Raw genomic sequence first — 17451 nt, forward strand, 5'->3', positions numbered from 1 at the left:
TGTGATAAAAAAATCTTAAAATATCTCCAGAAAGCTGGAAACATGTTTTATATAATACATCAAAAGACTGTTAACTCAGAACCAATGCAAGTGATACTTAAATAATACTGCTCTTCACTGTTATAAATGTTATAAATGACTAACAGTGCATATACATAGAAAGATTAATCAGAAACAGTAGCCACATTTAGGGTTTGATGGTATTGCAACTGAAACTTCTGTTTCACATTTAACATGTAACACACAAACGTTTCAAGTGAGTATTCTGTACAGATCTTTGTGATTGAAGATAACATGCAGAGGTAGAAAGTCCTATACGCTGTAATTCAGTCTAACAGTTCTGTAATAAATACTGTCTTTGTGAAACTTGAGTAGAATATTTAATTAGAAAAATCAGCACATCAGCACTGACTGTTACAAATTAAGTCCATGTATTTAACGTAAACTCCTCTCAACCATTTCACCATTCCGTTTTCAGTTTTGTCTTTTTTTTTTTTTAGTTTTCTTTCTCATGTTTCTTTGTTATTTTTTATTTGTTGCCACATCTTGAATTCTAAGCTGTTCTGTCTGATCCCAGAGCAGAGAGAAGTCTGACCTCACCCAGTCTATATCTGTTGAATCTGCTCATCCCCCGTTTCCCACTCACGGTCACAGTGACACAGATTTTATCAGTGAATTTGGCACATTGAGCAAGCATAAATACCAAGTAAGAAAGTGTATTAAAATTGTGATGCAACATGCCAACCTTAGGTCAGGTTAACCTCAGGAACCAGGCGGTGGTGACTGGGAATGTCAGTCGGAAGAGTAAACATCAAATCGATTGGGAAAGAATCTGGCACCGAGCAGGAAGAAGACAATCTGCTGGAAACGTCCCTACTGACCCAGGAAAGCTGGGTCATCATAATCCTTCATAGTTTCAAAATCTTGAACTGAGCCCTCCAGTCTTTTATTTTGTAGACAACTTTTTCTACTGCAAAAGAAAAAAAAAGCCATCTGCCATCACAACACCTGCCCTCTATCCACTTCCTGTACCAGATAAAACTATTCCTGAGAAAACATTTCTCATGCAATGCTGCAAAGACCACTTATGACTGCTGTTTACCGCTGTGAACAGGACACAATAGAAACTTGTTTCTGTTCAGAGAGTTCTCAGATTGCCTGTCTTTTATTTTTTATGGTCACTGTCGGGTTAGAGATTCCACAAGTAACAGACAGTTACAATTGGACTCAGCACATATTAAGTATCCACAAACATATGAACACACAGATACTCTGATACTATAATTCATAGTGTGGTAAACACAATATAAAATTTCTTGTGGTGAGTCCAACCGACCACCAGAGGGGGTGGTAGGCTAAGCTAGGCCAGGCAGAAACAAAGCTATTGAGAGCAAAGATAAAAACCATCTGAACTGCCATGGTTGCAAAATAAGTTTCCAAATTTGTGAAGAGAATTTGAGTGAACCAAGTACAAATGAGAAAAACTAAATGCCAAAATACAAGAGCAAACCATCTTGAAATCAAAAGGCCATCTGATGCACCTCAGGATGAATTGTGTGCAGGCAAAAGGGTTCATTGCCCATAAAGTAGTCTACGTTTCTCTTCAGCTTTTATTTATCCATTGACAAGAAACCCTCAAGGTAGGCAGGTAGTTTGTGTGCTGCCTTATCTTTTAAAAAAGCCAAAACAAACAAAAAAGAATTCTGAAAATAAAGCAAAAACAGCAACTATCTAGAATAAATCACACAGAATAAATACAGTAATAGATCATTTCCAGAACACCTTTTAATCATGGTTAGTCCATGCTCCTGTTTTACATGATCTTGTTGCAAACTGAAGACCTGTTTAAAGAAGAGACTTGAGAGAAGAGAATATTTTTCATCTGTTAAAGGAAATAAGACAAATGAACAACTATACAGGTGCAGCGACAGGGGTTCTTGCAGGGATTTAAATAAAATGTAGTTGTAGCGGTAAATAACTACAGTATTTAAATAAATACTACATCCTAAACTCTAATCTCTTTTCTGCAAATGTGCACAGTAAGAGAAAGAACCAGTAACTTCTATTTTTTACTGTCACTGTCAGGTTACAAATTACAGAAATTATAGTAGAGGAAAATTTCACCTAGAACTCAAATTAAATGAGAAAATGGAAAATAAATGATAATACTTTAGTACTTGGGTTTAATTACACGTGAAAAAGTAAGAGTAAGGAAACTGAAAGAAAAATTACACAGTATCAATATGTAATGACTGAGTAATGTGCCTTAGAATCACAGTTGACTTGCGAAAAGCACCACAGGTTTTTGTTTTTCATTTCGAGAGATGCAGGGACAATTCATCCTGTTGTGAAAGACAAAACATAATAAACATTTTTGTTAAGGGTTTACTAACAATTGTAATAGCTGAATCATTCAATCAGATAAAAACGTATCTTTTGATTTTTCAAAAATCATTGGTCTGTAAGAAGATTCAGAGTAGTGGCTTCATGCCCTGAACATCTCACCTTTCTCTCTGATGCATCTGTTGAATAGTTTCAGGTAGAGGTTGCCCAAAACTCTCTGGAAGGAAGAGGATGGCAAGGGCAGACACAACAGCCAGAGTTCCCAGTGTGATATAAGGCAGGTATCTAAAGTATATACCTGCAGGAGGAGGGTAAGGTAAATTAAGATGGATCCTGTCCTAGAATTCTGGCTAGCATGCATGTACTGTATGTACAGACTGTGTGACACCGTAGATGGGTTAGGCTTAGGAAACCCCACCTCCTCAGTTTAAATCAAACACTGGTAAAACCATTTTAAGACCAGTTTACTCACTCAGCTGTAACAAAAAAGGTGCAGTGCAGCTGCCCACTCTGGAAAATGTACAGCACGTGCCTGCTGCTGTGTTCCTGAGCAATGTTGGGTAAAGCTCTGCTGTGTAGGCAAACATCAAGGCTGTACCGGTGGCAAAACCATATTTACCCAACATCTCCAGGGTAATAGACAACTCTGGTAAAGCTGAAGGAGATACAGTCAATATGCAAGAACACATGAATTAAATTAAATTAAATTAAATTAAATTAAATTAAATTAGAAAGATAAATAGATAAGTAGATAGATGGATTAAACAAAGATCAAAATGTTGTATACATGTTAAGACTGTGATATGTTTAACAGTAGACCAAGGAAATCTGCATGTTCTATGATATAATTCTACACATTGCACCAGGTTGTCATACAGCTTTCTTACTTTGAGGCACCAACTGAATGAAGAACAGGGACAGTCCTCCCAGGAGCATTGTACAACTGGCAGACAGTCGTCGTGGAAAGTATCGCAGTGCGAGCCAGCTGGAAATGTAAGATGGTACCTCTATAGCTGCTGAGATGAAACAGCTGATATAGGGGTCCGCACTGAGCCGTGATGTGTTCAGGGACAGGCCAAAATAGCCAGTACTGAGACTGAACCTGGGCAAAGCAAAGATGCAATTCAGACCGTAGGAAACAGAAGAACAGCTGATACTACTGCATGGGTAGAGTAAACAGAATTAAAATATGAATACCCTTCATTACAAAACATACAGCAAAACCGGAGTCCAGTTTCCAAAATACTGTAGACAAACTTCCCAGAAGAGAGGAGGATGTGGTTTTGGAATGAAATGTTCAACAATCAAATATGGGTGTAATGTTCGAGTGTCCACATGCTTTTGGCCATACATGTACTTAACTCTATGTAACATGCAGTGTGAGAAACACTTTAAGAAGTTCTCAGACTCACCACACGAGGCACAGAATGAGTGTTGTGGCTCTAATGTTGCTGGTTCTTATAAGGTCAAAGACAGTGTGGCGTTCTTCATTTTTAGACAGCATCTTTATGTCATCAGCCTGCAAGATGCAAAACCATACTCTCAGCTCGCTGGGTTTTGTTTAACTCATAGGCACATATTCAAGTCCAGCTAAAACAGACTTGAACAATCCTCACTTCTGTGCATTTAGTTTTGGTCCTGCGTGCTAGCTTACACTGTAATCTTCAAAGATGACTTGTGGTGCCTCAACTTTGTTCTTTTCAGCAGCATTTCTCAATATGGCCTCAGCTTCCTCCATTCTTCCCTGAGAGAGCAACCATCGAGGAGACTCTGGGATGAACCTGCCTCAGTATTCGACACAGACAGAAAGGTTCAGATGAGACACAGAAAAAAAAACCTTAAAAGGAAACAACAAAGCGTGGATTTAAACAGTACGAGTATACTCCGAAAAAAAAAAAAGCTGGTAAGTGAATTAGTGAATATTAAAATCAATTATGATCACAAAACTGTGCTAATTTTTATATTCATCCTCTGTTCATTTCAAATCTGTGACTTTCCTGCATCCTATTAAAATTCTACCACAAGTAATATGAATGAGTGTAACCCACCACCAGAGGGGGATGTAGAGCACCCCAGGCAGAGAGACAGCCAGCAGCAGAGACTTCCAGTCCCTTAAGAAGTAAGCAAAGAGAGGCAGCATCATGTAGCCAATGGCAAAGCACAGACACACACCAAGCGATGAGAACAGGACCCGTACATTGCCGGTCAAGATCTCCGTTCCTGCAGGAAGAGAGAGATAAAAAGAGAGGGGCATAAATGAATCAACAGATTAGCAGATATGTTAAATTTAGATCAAATATTGTGGCACTAGTTACGGCAGAAGGTGTTAACATGTACCAAGCACAAAAGCAGCTATGTAGTTGCCTATTTGTCCCAAACCACTGAAGAAGAGGAGGATGGAGAACACCACCCACGAAGGGGAGAAGACTTCAGCAACAGTAAAAATTGTCTGAAGTGCCATGGTTGCGAAAAATACAGGCTTCCGTCCATATCTATATTGAGAAAAGCAATAATAAAAAAGGAGTAATAATTACACAAATTATTTCTATAGAACATATTTCTACTTGTATCCAATTTAAAATATAAAGTAATTTACTGCACATTTACTAAAAATAAGGCATAGGCTTTAAACATCAACAACAGACCGAGACGAGGTCTTTTGTTTCGCCATCTTATTCAGGATGAAAAATGATGTTTGATTTTTGTTCGTTTTCTGAATTAAGTTCCATAAGAGAGTATTATTAGTAATGTTGATTGATCAGATTAGATCAACCATAGCACATTCTATATGCTATGGTTGTGCTTGCACTACCTGTCTGAGAGCTGTCCTGAGAAGAAAGATCCAACAAGAACTCCTAGGAAATAAAGTGTGGTGGTGAATGGCTGCTTCCACTGCTCACCACACACCAGGTCAAACTGGAGTATTCAGCCGTTCAACAGACATTTAGGAAAAACCAAAGAACAGTCAAAACACTCAAAAATCTTTCATACAGTATTGGAAAAAAATTCAATACGCTGACAAGAAGGAATCTGTGTTACTGTTAAGATCCTTATGACAACTATTTAATGTATGCACACAAGCACACACACAATCACCTCAGAGACTATGGTGGATTGATAGATGTCTCTGCTGTAGCTCCATCCGTCCACACAGCCCTCCTGCTCCAGGTCAGTGAGGTTGATGTCTCTGCCAGGAGCGTAGCCCTGAGCAGAGAGATTTCTGACCACATCCAGCCTGTATCTGCTGCATCTGCTCAGCTCCTGTTTCCCATTCACCACCTCACAGTCACAGTGACACAAACAGTGTTGGTGACACTTCGTTTGCAATTTAATTTGTATAATAATAACACAAACAAAGCATGTAATTACAATTTAACGTGGCAATCAGCTCAACGACGGCAGCTCAACACGTGACATGGTTGTAACCTTGTTACCTGCTTTGAACTAACTTGAACAAACAAACTTACAAAAGATACTCTTATGTACCATAACACTTTTTATTTAGAGCTGAATTTAACTATAAAGAAAGTAAGAAGGGAACACTCTTAGGATTGTGTTACCTTATGTCCACAAGTCGTAAATGCCTACAATGATACAGCATTTTAGGGAGTAATAACATCAGTTCAAATTCACTGGTACCAAAGAAATATACCTTTAGGAAATTTGATCAGAATTTTGTAATGATTTCTTGGTCAGGTGGGACAACTGTCATAATGTACTGTATTTGTCCTAAATTCAAAACTGCAGTTGTTTTTGGACGCTGATTTACCTTTATTGGGATGACAGCACTGAGCCATTCTTGAGTCAGGTTAACCTCAGGAATCATGCAGTGGTGACTGGGAATGTCCGCCACAAAGACAATGGATAAAACTCCAGATCCATTGGGGATAGTGCTGACACAGAGCAGGAAGAAGACAATCTGCTGGAAACGTCCCCAGTGGCCCAGGAAAGCTGTAGTTTCTTCATAATCCTTCATAATCCCAGGTTTCTCTTCTTTCTACTACAATCCCATTTAATGGCTCTACAGTCGACTATGCCCTTTGTATTACATAGTAATCGCAGAGAATCTTTTTATGACGATAAGCACGAGGAGTATTTCCTCATGCTGAGTGCACTGATTTCATCAGATGAAAGGAAATTTAATTATTGTGATGATTCCAAAGTTTCAATTAAACAAACAAACAAAAGAAACACCTTCTGAAACAGAAACTCATGTTTCACTACTTATTAACTAGTGGGTTATAACTGCAGTTCTGCTGAGTCAGCAGAGGGGTCACAGGAATTTAACCTCTGTGGGCTGTTCGAGGTCATACAGGTGAGCTTTTATCTGTACTGATAAAGACTTCTCTTTTTTTTCTCAACACCTCATCCCTGTTAACCTACTGCAGTTCATTGGTGCTTACTTTTCCAAAAGCACTGATGAGTTCTGTGGGAATTAAAAAAAAAAGTTAATTAACTTATGTTTACAGCATTAACATAGCTCTCAGTGTCAATGGAAAGATTAAAAGCTTACACAATTTAAAATGTATAAACAATTGCATGATTTGACCTGCAATAGACAGAGGAGATACTGTAGATGTGTGCACGTTAACTAGGTCAATGACTTCTACTTAGACCATGAAAATAATTACATATTTTACATATAATACAAAACATATAATACAGAAAAATACATATATTTTTCACACAAACAGTTGTTTTTTTGAGACCACTTTGCCTTTCGACACACTTGTCAATTAGTGACTTTGACTTTATGCAAGATAAAAACTTTTTTTTTCAGTTCTATGGCAGTCCAATTGGTAAGTAGTAAAGTGAGAATTAAAGTTAAACCATGAAACCATGATATACATAGTTTAGAGATGAGGTCAGAGAGAGGTTGAGAAAGAAAGAATGAAGAGTCTTTGCTTTCCATTATACAATCAGTCATCCATGCTCAGTTAATCTATACTACACAGTAGCGCCTCCCCTTCATTTCCTGCCATGTCTCTCTTTCCATGTCTCATTCTGTCTCTCTAATCCTTTTATTTTACCATATAAAATTAGAGTATGAGGTTATGAATAAAATCCTTTGATTCTTGTCTTTTCTCCTGTTTTTGTTTCTTACTTATTCTTACTTTTTCTCCTGTTTAGTTCTTACTTATTACTATCAGCTGCAGTCTGAGGCATTCACTTTCTGAGGCAAACGCACTATTTCATCAAAACCCAAGGTATGTTAACATGATGTTATTTGTGTAAAAAAAAACAAAAACAACTATATGCTGACTGAACGTAAGCACTGACTGAAAGTCATTTCTTTTATGCAATTAATGTGTTTTGAACATAGTATTGGTTAGGTTAATTTTGTATTACTAATAGCAAATCTTTGCTTTTTGTTACATTGAAATACAGTACATTCACATATAGTAATACTGTTACTGTAGTCTTTCATCAGAGTTCTGTAGTAGTGTTATAAATCTTAAAATAACAAAACAACTATCACAAGTACTTCCACCACTACTAATACTACCACTATTTGAACTACAATTACAGCTCCTGTAAGTTACTGCTAGCACAAATTCTGCTTTAGTTACCCTCAACTGATGACCTCCAGAACCGGAACATGGAAACTCAGCTGCGATCAGAGCAAATGAAGACAGCTGCATCAGCTCTCTGCAAAATCCCACTCCTCTTTCTGCTTCTGTACTTCTTCGTGTGCTCCCTTGACGTATTAAGCTCTGCCTTTCAACTAGCTGGTGGTGAGCACTGACATCCGTCTGTTTTATTTACACTTATACAATATTCTGTGTGTTCAGCTTGATTTTGAATGATATAGCAGTCCTCATTTCTGTCTCTCTTTTTTTTTTTTTTTTTTTTTTTTATCTATCGCTTCCTTCCAGGCAGGGTAGCAGGAGATATCTTCCAGGAAAATGCCATCCTGTCTAACCCAGTGGCAGGGCTGGTGGTGGGGATACTGGTGACAGTGTTAGTCCAAAGCTCCTCCACCTCTACATCCATCATAGTCAGCCTTGTCTCTTCGGGTTGTAAGTTGGTCCTTCAACAATGCTAAATACAGATAATATATGTTTAATGCCAGCACTCTGACAAGACCTGGCAAACTAAATATCACATATTTCTGATAAACTAATTTATCTAAAAACGTATATATACATATTTTATCTAATTATGTCTTTCTGTGTAGTGTTGGATGTTCAGTCAGCCATTCCTATCATCATGGGCTCCAACATTGGAACATCAGTCACCAATACCATCGTTGCTCTAATGCAGGCTGGGGAAAGAGAGGAGTTTGAAAAGTACAGCTGTTGTGTGTGTGAGTGATATATGAAGTATAATTGTATGTTTATTTATAAATAACATCTGAAATTGTGCTTATTCCAGGGCTTTTGCTGGAGCGACAGTCCATGACTGTTTTAACTGGTTGTCAGTTTTGGTGCTTCTCCCTCTGGAAGCTGTGAGTGGTCTGCTGAGGCATCTGTCACAGGCCATGGTTGACGGACTACAGCTCAGTACCGGAGACGAAGCTCCTGAACTTCTTAAAGTCCTCACAGAGCCACTTACTAAACTGATTATCCAGGTACTGCTTAAGCAAAGGAAATATTTTCTTTCACTGCTCTCAGATAGACAGAGGCAAAGCGGGTAAGGAGCAGACACCTGAGAAACAAAAGCTGTGATAACAGTCCATACGAAGCCCTTCAGACTGGGTACTAGAAAACTATGCTGAAAATAGTGCCAATTAATTGATAAAAAGCACAAGTGAAAGCAGAGAAACAGGGAGGAACACAACCTGTTAACCTAAAGATATAAGAAAGAAAATTGGCAAATTAGCAAAATGGCTCTTTAGACACACCTTCTACAGTTAGACATTGTGTGCACCCCATTAAGGGACACAAAGGTCTATTATTTTATAGTTTAAGGTCAGAGGAAACTATCTTGGCCCTGGAGTTTGGAATGAAAAAACTCAAGAGCTGGCAGATAATATTCCCATACCTAAGGTTAATGTATAACCTCTCTGTAGAAAATCAATGGCGGCAGGAAAGTGTAGTTCTCACATAGTGTAATAATCATGTAACACCATGATTCTCCCTTTGTAGCTGGATCGATCAGTAATTACAGCCATCGCTACGGGAGACCAGAACATGAGGAACAAAAGTCTGGTGAAGCAGTGGTGTGAAACCACATCTGTGGAGGTACTGCTACAATAAAATATGTCCCATGTTAATGTGAAATTATTGTCTGTTGCTTCTCACGTCCTATTCCCTGGATAACATATTTGTCTTGCTTAAATTAGAGAAAGTTTAGTGCCAAGAGACACTGTGCTAGTTAAAAACAACAACAACAAAAAAAAAAAAAAACATGACACCTGATTGGTTACGCACGTCACACTGCCTACATGTATGTTCCATTATCTATAATTTAGTGTTGCTTATATACTGAATGTGCAAAACTAGAAGTACATATGTTACATTTTGAAACTCTCCCACCGTCTCTTTGCCTCAGTCTGCACTCTTCCTGTTTATCATTGCTAACAGGACAATGAAACATCCTGGGGAACACACAACCTTTCAGAACATACACAGAAATGTATGCAATTTTGTCACTTTTTAGTGTTTATGTGATTTTAGGTTTTTTTGATGTGTATAGAATAACATATCTCCTATCCTCTCATGCATTTTCCCTTCTGCTTGTGTTTTAATGACTAGATTTAACTTGTGCATCAATCATCAATCATCAACATGCACTGCACTAACACAATGATTACTAAGTTTGAAGTTTTGTCAGTTGTTCCCAAAGAGCAGCTGAATTTCCTTCCTGTACATTTTGGTAGTTTAAATTTTGTTTCTCACTCAAACAATCTCTACATCAAGCCCTCATGATATCATATCTGTGTCTCTCCACTCAGGCAGGCATCTCTTTGTGGATTGCTCTCTGTCAGACTTGGCTATAGGTCTGATCCTCCTGGCTTGCTCCCTGTTGGTGCTGTGCAGCTGTCTGATACTACTGGTTAAACGGCTCAACTCCCTGCTGAAGGGCCAGGTGGCCGGTGCTATTAACAAAGTTATTAACACAGGTAACAGGAATATGACAGCGCTGATCCCAAATGCAATACAGCTAAATCTACAGCTTTTCCAATTATCCTAACCTTAACTTTATCTAGGATTGTCATCTTAATTTTAACAATGACAATGTACAGGAGAATATAGTGCTCACTTTTTGAAGATTCTCCATCTTGTCTTGTCATGTCCTGTAGATTTCCCTTACCCTTTTACCTGGCTGGCAGGTTATCTGGCTCTACTAGTGGGAGCAGGCATGACCTTTTTGGTTCAGAGTAGCTCTGTCTTCACCTCTGCCATCACTCCTCTCATAGGTAATTCATACAAAAAGACAAAAATTAAGGGTAAAAAGAGAAAATATACTTTAAATGAAAATATAATTTAAGTAATTTGTATGCCTGATTTATAATTGGGGTCTCCTAGACATCTGCAATATACTTGCTAAATCGTAATTTAGAACATATACATCAAATGAGCCATTTGTGGCTGGAAGCTGTAGCAACATCTGTTTTGCTATCCACTTCCAACAGTTAATAAATTACCTCCACAGCATTGTTACAGTTCAGCATTAACAGGACTGGCCAGATCATGGTTAAGCACATTTGCTAAAAATCCTCCTCGGGTAGGAGATTTGTTCAGTTGCAGACTTAACCCATATGTCCATTTCCTTAAAGTGTATTAATTAATTGCAGTGCAGAAGAAAAGCCTCACAAAAAGCAGATTGGGATTACTTGCCTTGCACTTGAGTGTATTTTGATTATTTTCTTCCCTCTTACGACTGCAGAGTACTTAGACGTCCTGCGACTGGAGGTCTAATTGGCTATGACTATGCTAAAGCTAAAGGATAACTTAATTTTTGTCTCTGCCCCTGAGACTGTGTATCAGCAGTTTCCTTGAAATTTAAGTTAACCGTTAACAATTTTAAAGATGTACTTCGGCCTTTTATAAAACCAATTACCTTTGGGTTTTACTTGCTCACAGCTCACACAGTTGATGCTTCTTGTGTCTTGCTTTCTTGTTTTGAATCGACCTAAGAGTAGATTTCGTTAAATGCAGAAATGAAGTGATTGTACAGACTATTGCTAAACATACTATGAACCCTCAGGGATTGGTGTAATCAGTATTGAAAGGGCCTATCCTTTAACCCTGGGGTCCAATCTCGGAACCACAACAACAGCTACACTAGCAGCCCTGGCCAGTCCAGGAGATAAGCTAGCAGCTGCGACACAGGTATATGCTAACACACACATACACACAGAGGGGGAAAAAACACAACAAAAAACTACATACATGGCCTTTACAACTTTCCCAGAAGTCAGACCACTCAGAATACCATAGTAACCATATATTAATTATAGCCTTTGTCATCTGATTTATATACATTTCCCTGTGAAGACAGATAGTCTGCGCTGGGTATATGTTCACAGTACCTATTGGATCTCCTGAGCGATTTCTGTCATCTGTTATATATATTTAACCTTTTCTCATCTTCTGACTCCCCGTTTGACTTGCTCTTTTGTAGTGTCAGACTTTTGCAAGCATCTTTTATCCTCCATGTTTGTTTCAGGTTGCTCTATGCCACTTTTTCTTTAACCTCCTTGGTATCCTGCTGTGGTATCCCATACCAGCCAGCCGCTTACCCATCCGTATGGCCTGTGCCCTTGGCAACTGCACTGCCAGGTATGAGAAGCAATAGTTTCTGTTTTTACTCACAACAGACAAAATAGCAAAAGACAGTAACTGGACCTTCAAGTGAAAGCAAAATATCCTATTATTTAAAACCAGAAGTTGTTTTAATTTTGAATTTCCACAGTGGTTGAAAAGATAAACTAACATAACTCACACATGCACAGGTACCGCTGGTTTGCTGTTTTGTACCTCCTCCTCTGCTTTCTCTTACTCCCATCCCTCGTGTTTGCCCTCTCCATGGCTGGCTGGAAGGTGATGACTGGGATTGGAGTGCCAGTCATTGTGGTGATTGTATCTGTTGCAACAGTAAACATGGTCCAGGCACGCAGACCTGAGTGTTTGCCACATACACTGCAAAACTGGGACTTCCTCCCTGTTTGGATGACCTCACTCCAACCCCTGGATAACCTCATCACCAGGATGACCCTGTGGTGCAGGCAAATGAGAGGTAAATATCACAGCTACTATTATGATACAAACTCAACCACTTTATTTTCTGTTGCTGGCATTACAACACTGATTTACCTCTTACTTGTCTCTTGTACCTGACGTTCTTACCCTCTGCTTTGTGTTTTGCTTCTAGGTTGGAGTTGTAAGGGAAATGATGGTCCAGTAACATCACTGGAGGCCGTCACTGTCAACTCTGGGAGAAAAACAAGAGAGGAACGGAAGCAGAACGGGGAAGAACAAGAGACTGATGAGAGCTGGCAGAAGCAAAGAGGACTCAGCAAACCTGGATGTTGTGATCTACAACATAATGAGGAAAACAACAGAGACAACACAACAAACAGCATGTCTTCAGAGAACATTTGTAGTATGGGTGCAGTGTGGTCCATCAAGGACATCACAAGCTCCAACAATCAGGGCACTCAACTGACCAGCACTCACCTGTAGTGCTATTTTCTTGTGTCTAAGGTGCCAGATGTTTTATGAATTTTATGGCCTGTAAAGAACTTGAGAAATGTTTGACAGTCATGAGCTAAAAAAATGTAATTTCCAAGCGATCTGTAACTAGGTGCAATAACTCATTGCACTATGAGGGGAGATACTGTACTGTAAAAGGAAGATGGCATGCATGAGTAAGGCATTCATAGTTAATAAATAACACGTTGGTCTCTTACCACACTACAAAGACACAAGTATTAACAGGCTAGCTTTTATTTAACACAACTGATGCAAGAGGACTTTCTAACTGTGATAACTAACAAAGATATGAACACAGATAGCAAAAGTTAAAAGTCTAACATTGCTTTAATGTTGTTTTCCCCTCATTTAAAAACAAAACAAATATATGTTGGAAAAATGTGATGCTACTGAAGATAATTTTTACATATGAATAAGCATTACTCTACATGGCTAGGCTGGGTGAAAGGAGGAAAAGGAGGAAGATACGACAGCTGGGAATGGAGGAGAGGAGGAGAAGGACATGCAGCATATAAAGCATGTTGCAAATATAATGTTGATTCAGAAAATACATCTTTAAAAAAAACATTAAATACACACTCCAAAGACTTAAAATGGACACCGATTTAATAAAGAAACCCTGGACACCCAGGAAGAAGGCAACCATCTCAGTCCAACACCATGTTTTCAGTACTACAACCATTGCACCTAACTTGCACTCAGTCTCACTGTCTGCTTTTTTGACTCCTGCTGTGAAGAAATGAAAGATGAACAAGGATTAGCTACAGAAGTGGGTTATAGAAGATACAAAAAAGGAAAAGAATTATTTAATTAAAAAAAACTGTACTTGTCTGGACCATCATAGTATCTAATTTCATCTGTATTTTCTTTGTTTTTTTTTTTACAGCTTTCACTATAAACTTCCCTGTTGTGACTGTAGGAGCCGGTGGTATCGTTCTATTTATTTTGGCTCTGTGTCTTGGTGTCTTGTTTAGTTTTCTCTCAACTTTTTCAGGTATTTCCAAAGAAGCCATTCTCTACTCAGAAGTTTTATACAGAATGTAGCACAATCTTCATTTAAAACCATTAATCTTGTAATAGCTCTGGCCTAAGTTCCTGCCTTCATGCATTTGCTTTCCAAATGTGACAGCATTATTTTTCAGTCATTTGCGCTATAATTGTGTCTGGCATTGTGTATGATTTAAGAGAAAGAAAAAAAGAAAGAATCTATTAAAAGATTTACTTGTGCACAGATCAGCAAAATCAACAGATTCCCAAGACACGCCTTTAAAGTAAAATAGAGCTGAGATCAGATCAACCCTTCAGGTTAATACTTCATCATCTCCTTTAAGAACAGCAAGTAAAACACTGTAAAATGTGAACATTTGACAAATCGAATTTGAGTGACATCTCATTATATTTAAAAGAAATAGGACTATTCTCTTCACTATTCAACTCCTCAGCAACAGCACAGAGAACGTGTAGTAACTGTGATTCAAGACTGAGCTGCAAGCATGTTAGTGATCATTACCACGAGGTGGAGCCCAACATCCCCACATGTAAACAGAAAGTGTCACGGTTCTCACATTAGCTCCCATACCCTGCCACACCTGCCTGCACAGTTCTGACTGTGACCTCTCTGTACTGATACCTGTCTGGTTTGTTTGAACATTTCAGTAAAGACTCTTTACCTGTCATCACTGACTCTGTTGTGCTTGTTGATGCTGAGTTTTCTCAAAACATGATAGAAAATAACTACACTACACAAGTACAGTTTTGAGGTACTTGTATTTTGCTTATGTAATTTAACTGAATGCTGCTTTATAGTGCAGCAACAATTCAGAGAAAATTATGCTTTTTACTCCATCACTGCTATAATAGTAATAATAATAAGCCAAAAAACAAAGCATTTGTCCTACACATCACAATGCATGAAACAGCACTTATGTTATATAACAATCAGAGTTACTTACACTGTTACAGCATACCATACTTGGTTTTCCAATATTACCATTATACAGCTGACATAATTACCACTAATATTATATATACTATTTTTGATGCAGCAAAAACAATTTTGGGACAAAAAAATTTGCAAAACCTGCTTCATAAATGTAATGAAATGAGAGGAAAAAGGAGAGAGACTGGGAGGAAATAAGAGAAAGAACGACGGAGTTCAGTCAGAGGCTGGGGTGAAAACAAACACACAAACCCATTCCCACTGAGCATGAGTGGTGCATCAAATGCTAGCAAGCCTGCAACTGAAATACAGTTGGTACGTAGGCTCTTGAAGGCAAATAAACATCAGTGGCCCAGCAGTGAAAAGCTGTGCCAATGATGTGGCACGACACCAGACCAACAATCTTGTAACAACTCCAAACAAACTTAGTACCTAACAAACCTAACACATTAAAAACCACACACTTTGTAATGACTTAGATACCAGCAGGGACACACTAATAACCACCCACTGAGTACTGATTAGTAGTCACACAGAATATTGTATCCACGCTTTCCCAGAAACATAGAACATCATCACAACTACCTAATAACAACCCACTGACAACTTAGTAACTGTAACTGAAAAAGCAGCTACAGTCTGGTAGAAGCCATGTCCATGAATGCCTTTGTGACCATATCACAGTACTTGGTACATTAGCAGTGACAAAAATGTGAAAATGATTTGGTCTTTATTCATTTATATAAGAAAACAAAACTTAAAAAAGCAAGTGCTTGCCAGTCTGCTTTGTTGCAAGTTTGAATGCAAACTAACAGCACATTTATCTCAAGCAAAAACAGCTGTGTCTCTATATGTTTACAGCAGAGACTGAGTCTCACCAAGGCCTGTGAGAGTGAGAGAGATCAAATGAGGTATTGTGGCGATGGCAGCAAGAGAAAGGAAAAAAATGTGGTTTTTAACTGTCTGTCACACTTAGTCTAATTTCACAGCGCCCCCGTTGCCTGTGCCTACCACGTCTTGGATTAAGATGCAGGTTTTGTTTTTTTTTTTTAAATAAAAGCTTGGCTATACAGTACATTAACAGGCAAAAAGGGGTTTATTCCTACATGTGAAATTTGCAGAATACAACCTCCAATTTTCATGTATGTTTGGTCCTTTAAAAAAAAAAATGGAGGAATACTTCTCCCCCTACTTCCTGGACCCTGCACCCATGCTTTTATGAACTGCACTTAAATCCTTTTTTAAAAAAATCATTTTAATGACATCTGAATTGGGATGACAAAAAGTGTCCTACTATTATAAATACTATTTATCAGAGAAGCTGGTATCATTTGCACAAATCAAACTGTACATTGCCTTAGTATACTGTATGAAATTCATACAACATGGTAAGGAAAATAAACTAGTTTACTTTAGAGACTGAGAAGAAATATTCACACCTTGAGGCTTTTGGGGCTGCAGCAACGTCTGCTGCTGAAATGAAAACTCACACCTCAGAGTAAAGACATCTGTCCTCTGACAACTTTGTTCTTGATTCAGAAGAAGTATAGGTATGATGGAGCTTTCCTTTCTTTAGGTCTTTAGTTAAGGTTAAGGCCTCTAAGATGACAGAATTCAGCTGGGTCATTCTCATCAGCAGTGGCCATAGCAAACAAGACTGTAGTACAGGTCCTATGCATATAGCAATATAGATATGATAACCAGAGCCTCTGGTGGAGGAGGTTAGAGCCATAACAAAGAGCCTGTGTCTCTGTTTCTCATGGTTAGTTAGTTATACAAGGTCTCTCTCAGTGGGACAGACGTGACTGCGTTATACAATGTGAGTTAGTGTTTAGGGTTTGTGTGATGCCTGGTGCAAACCACTGTGGACAAATGTGCAAATTTCCCCCCATTTCATCTATTTACTGGCCTATGTGCAACACTGGCCAGCACATGTCGGAAACTTTATGGAGAATTTATTGTTCTTTACATTTCCCTATTTTCACTGACAAGTTCTTTACATGTTCAACTGTCCTGTTCCTCAAGACTCTACACTGAGCTGTCAATGCAGAGAATAATGTAAGAATTATTTGGTATTGGTCTCTGCAACAAAAAAGAAAGCAACAAGACTGAAGTGTTTGACCTCAGTTCTGAGCATCATGTCAAGGCACTGCTTATCACCTGCTCAATACCATCCTGTCTGTGGAGCATGGTGGGGACAGCATCATCCTGTGGGACTGGTTTTCAAATGTATGGACAGGTGGAGCCAAGAACAGAGATATTCCTTAATGAAAACCTGGTCCAGAGAGCACAGGATCTTAGACTGGGCTGAAGGTTCACCTTTCAACAGGATGATGTCCCTGATGCACACAGTCAAGACAATGTAGGAATGGCTTAGGGACAATTCTATGAATGTCCTTGAGTGGCCGAGCAAGAGTCCTGATCGTGATATTACAATTTTTCCATTTAAATAAATTTGCAAAACTCTTTTTACATTGTCATTATAGGATATTAAGTACACATTTGAGG

At 38.5% G+C, this 17451-nt stretch overlaps 2 protein-coding genes across 2 annotated transcripts; one reads left to right on the forward strand and one right to left on the reverse strand.

Annotated features, from left to right (window-relative positions):
* Nucleotides 1-1661: 1661 nt before the first annotated feature.
* Nucleotides 1662-6682, reverse strand: LOC121190612 (solute carrier family 22 member 5-like). Its single transcript, XM_041051496.1, has 11 exons — nt 6113-6682; nt 5440-5622; nt 5156-5259; nt 4681-4835; nt 4392-4563; nt 3998-4124; nt 3756-3862; nt 3231-3445; nt 2816-2998; nt 2506-2641; nt 1662-2342 (listed from the first exon to the last, which is right to left on the reverse strand). The coding sequence occupies exons 1-11, from the start codon at nt 6317-6319 to the stop codon at nt 2273-2275; spliced, it is 1659 nt and encodes a 552-aa protein (XP_040907430.1). The 5' UTR covers nt 6320-6682; the 3' UTR covers nt 1662-2272.
* Nucleotides 6683-7942: 1260 nt separating this feature from the next.
* LOC121190614 (sodium-dependent phosphate transport protein 2A-like) lies at nt 7943-12974 on the forward strand. Its single transcript, XM_041051497.1, has 12 exons — nt 7943-8078; nt 8220-8363; nt 8522-8633; nt 8719-8914; nt 9432-9527; nt 9870-9921; nt 10241-10408; nt 10589-10705; nt 11497-11621; nt 11959-12071; nt 12245-12528; nt 12664-12974. Exons 1-12 carry the CDS (start codon nt 7943-7945, stop codon nt 12972-12974), a joined length of 1854 nt encoding a protein of 617 aa, XP_040907431.1.
* The last annotated feature ends 4477 nt before the right edge of the window (nt 12975-17451 follow it).

Source organism: Toxotes jaculatrix, chromosome 12 (genome assembly GCF_017976425.1).
Source record: "Toxotes jaculatrix isolate fToxJac2 chromosome 12, fToxJac2.pri, whole genome shotgun sequence".
Lineage (NCBI taxonomy): Eukaryota > Metazoa > Chordata > Actinopteri > Toxotidae > Toxotes > Toxotes jaculatrix.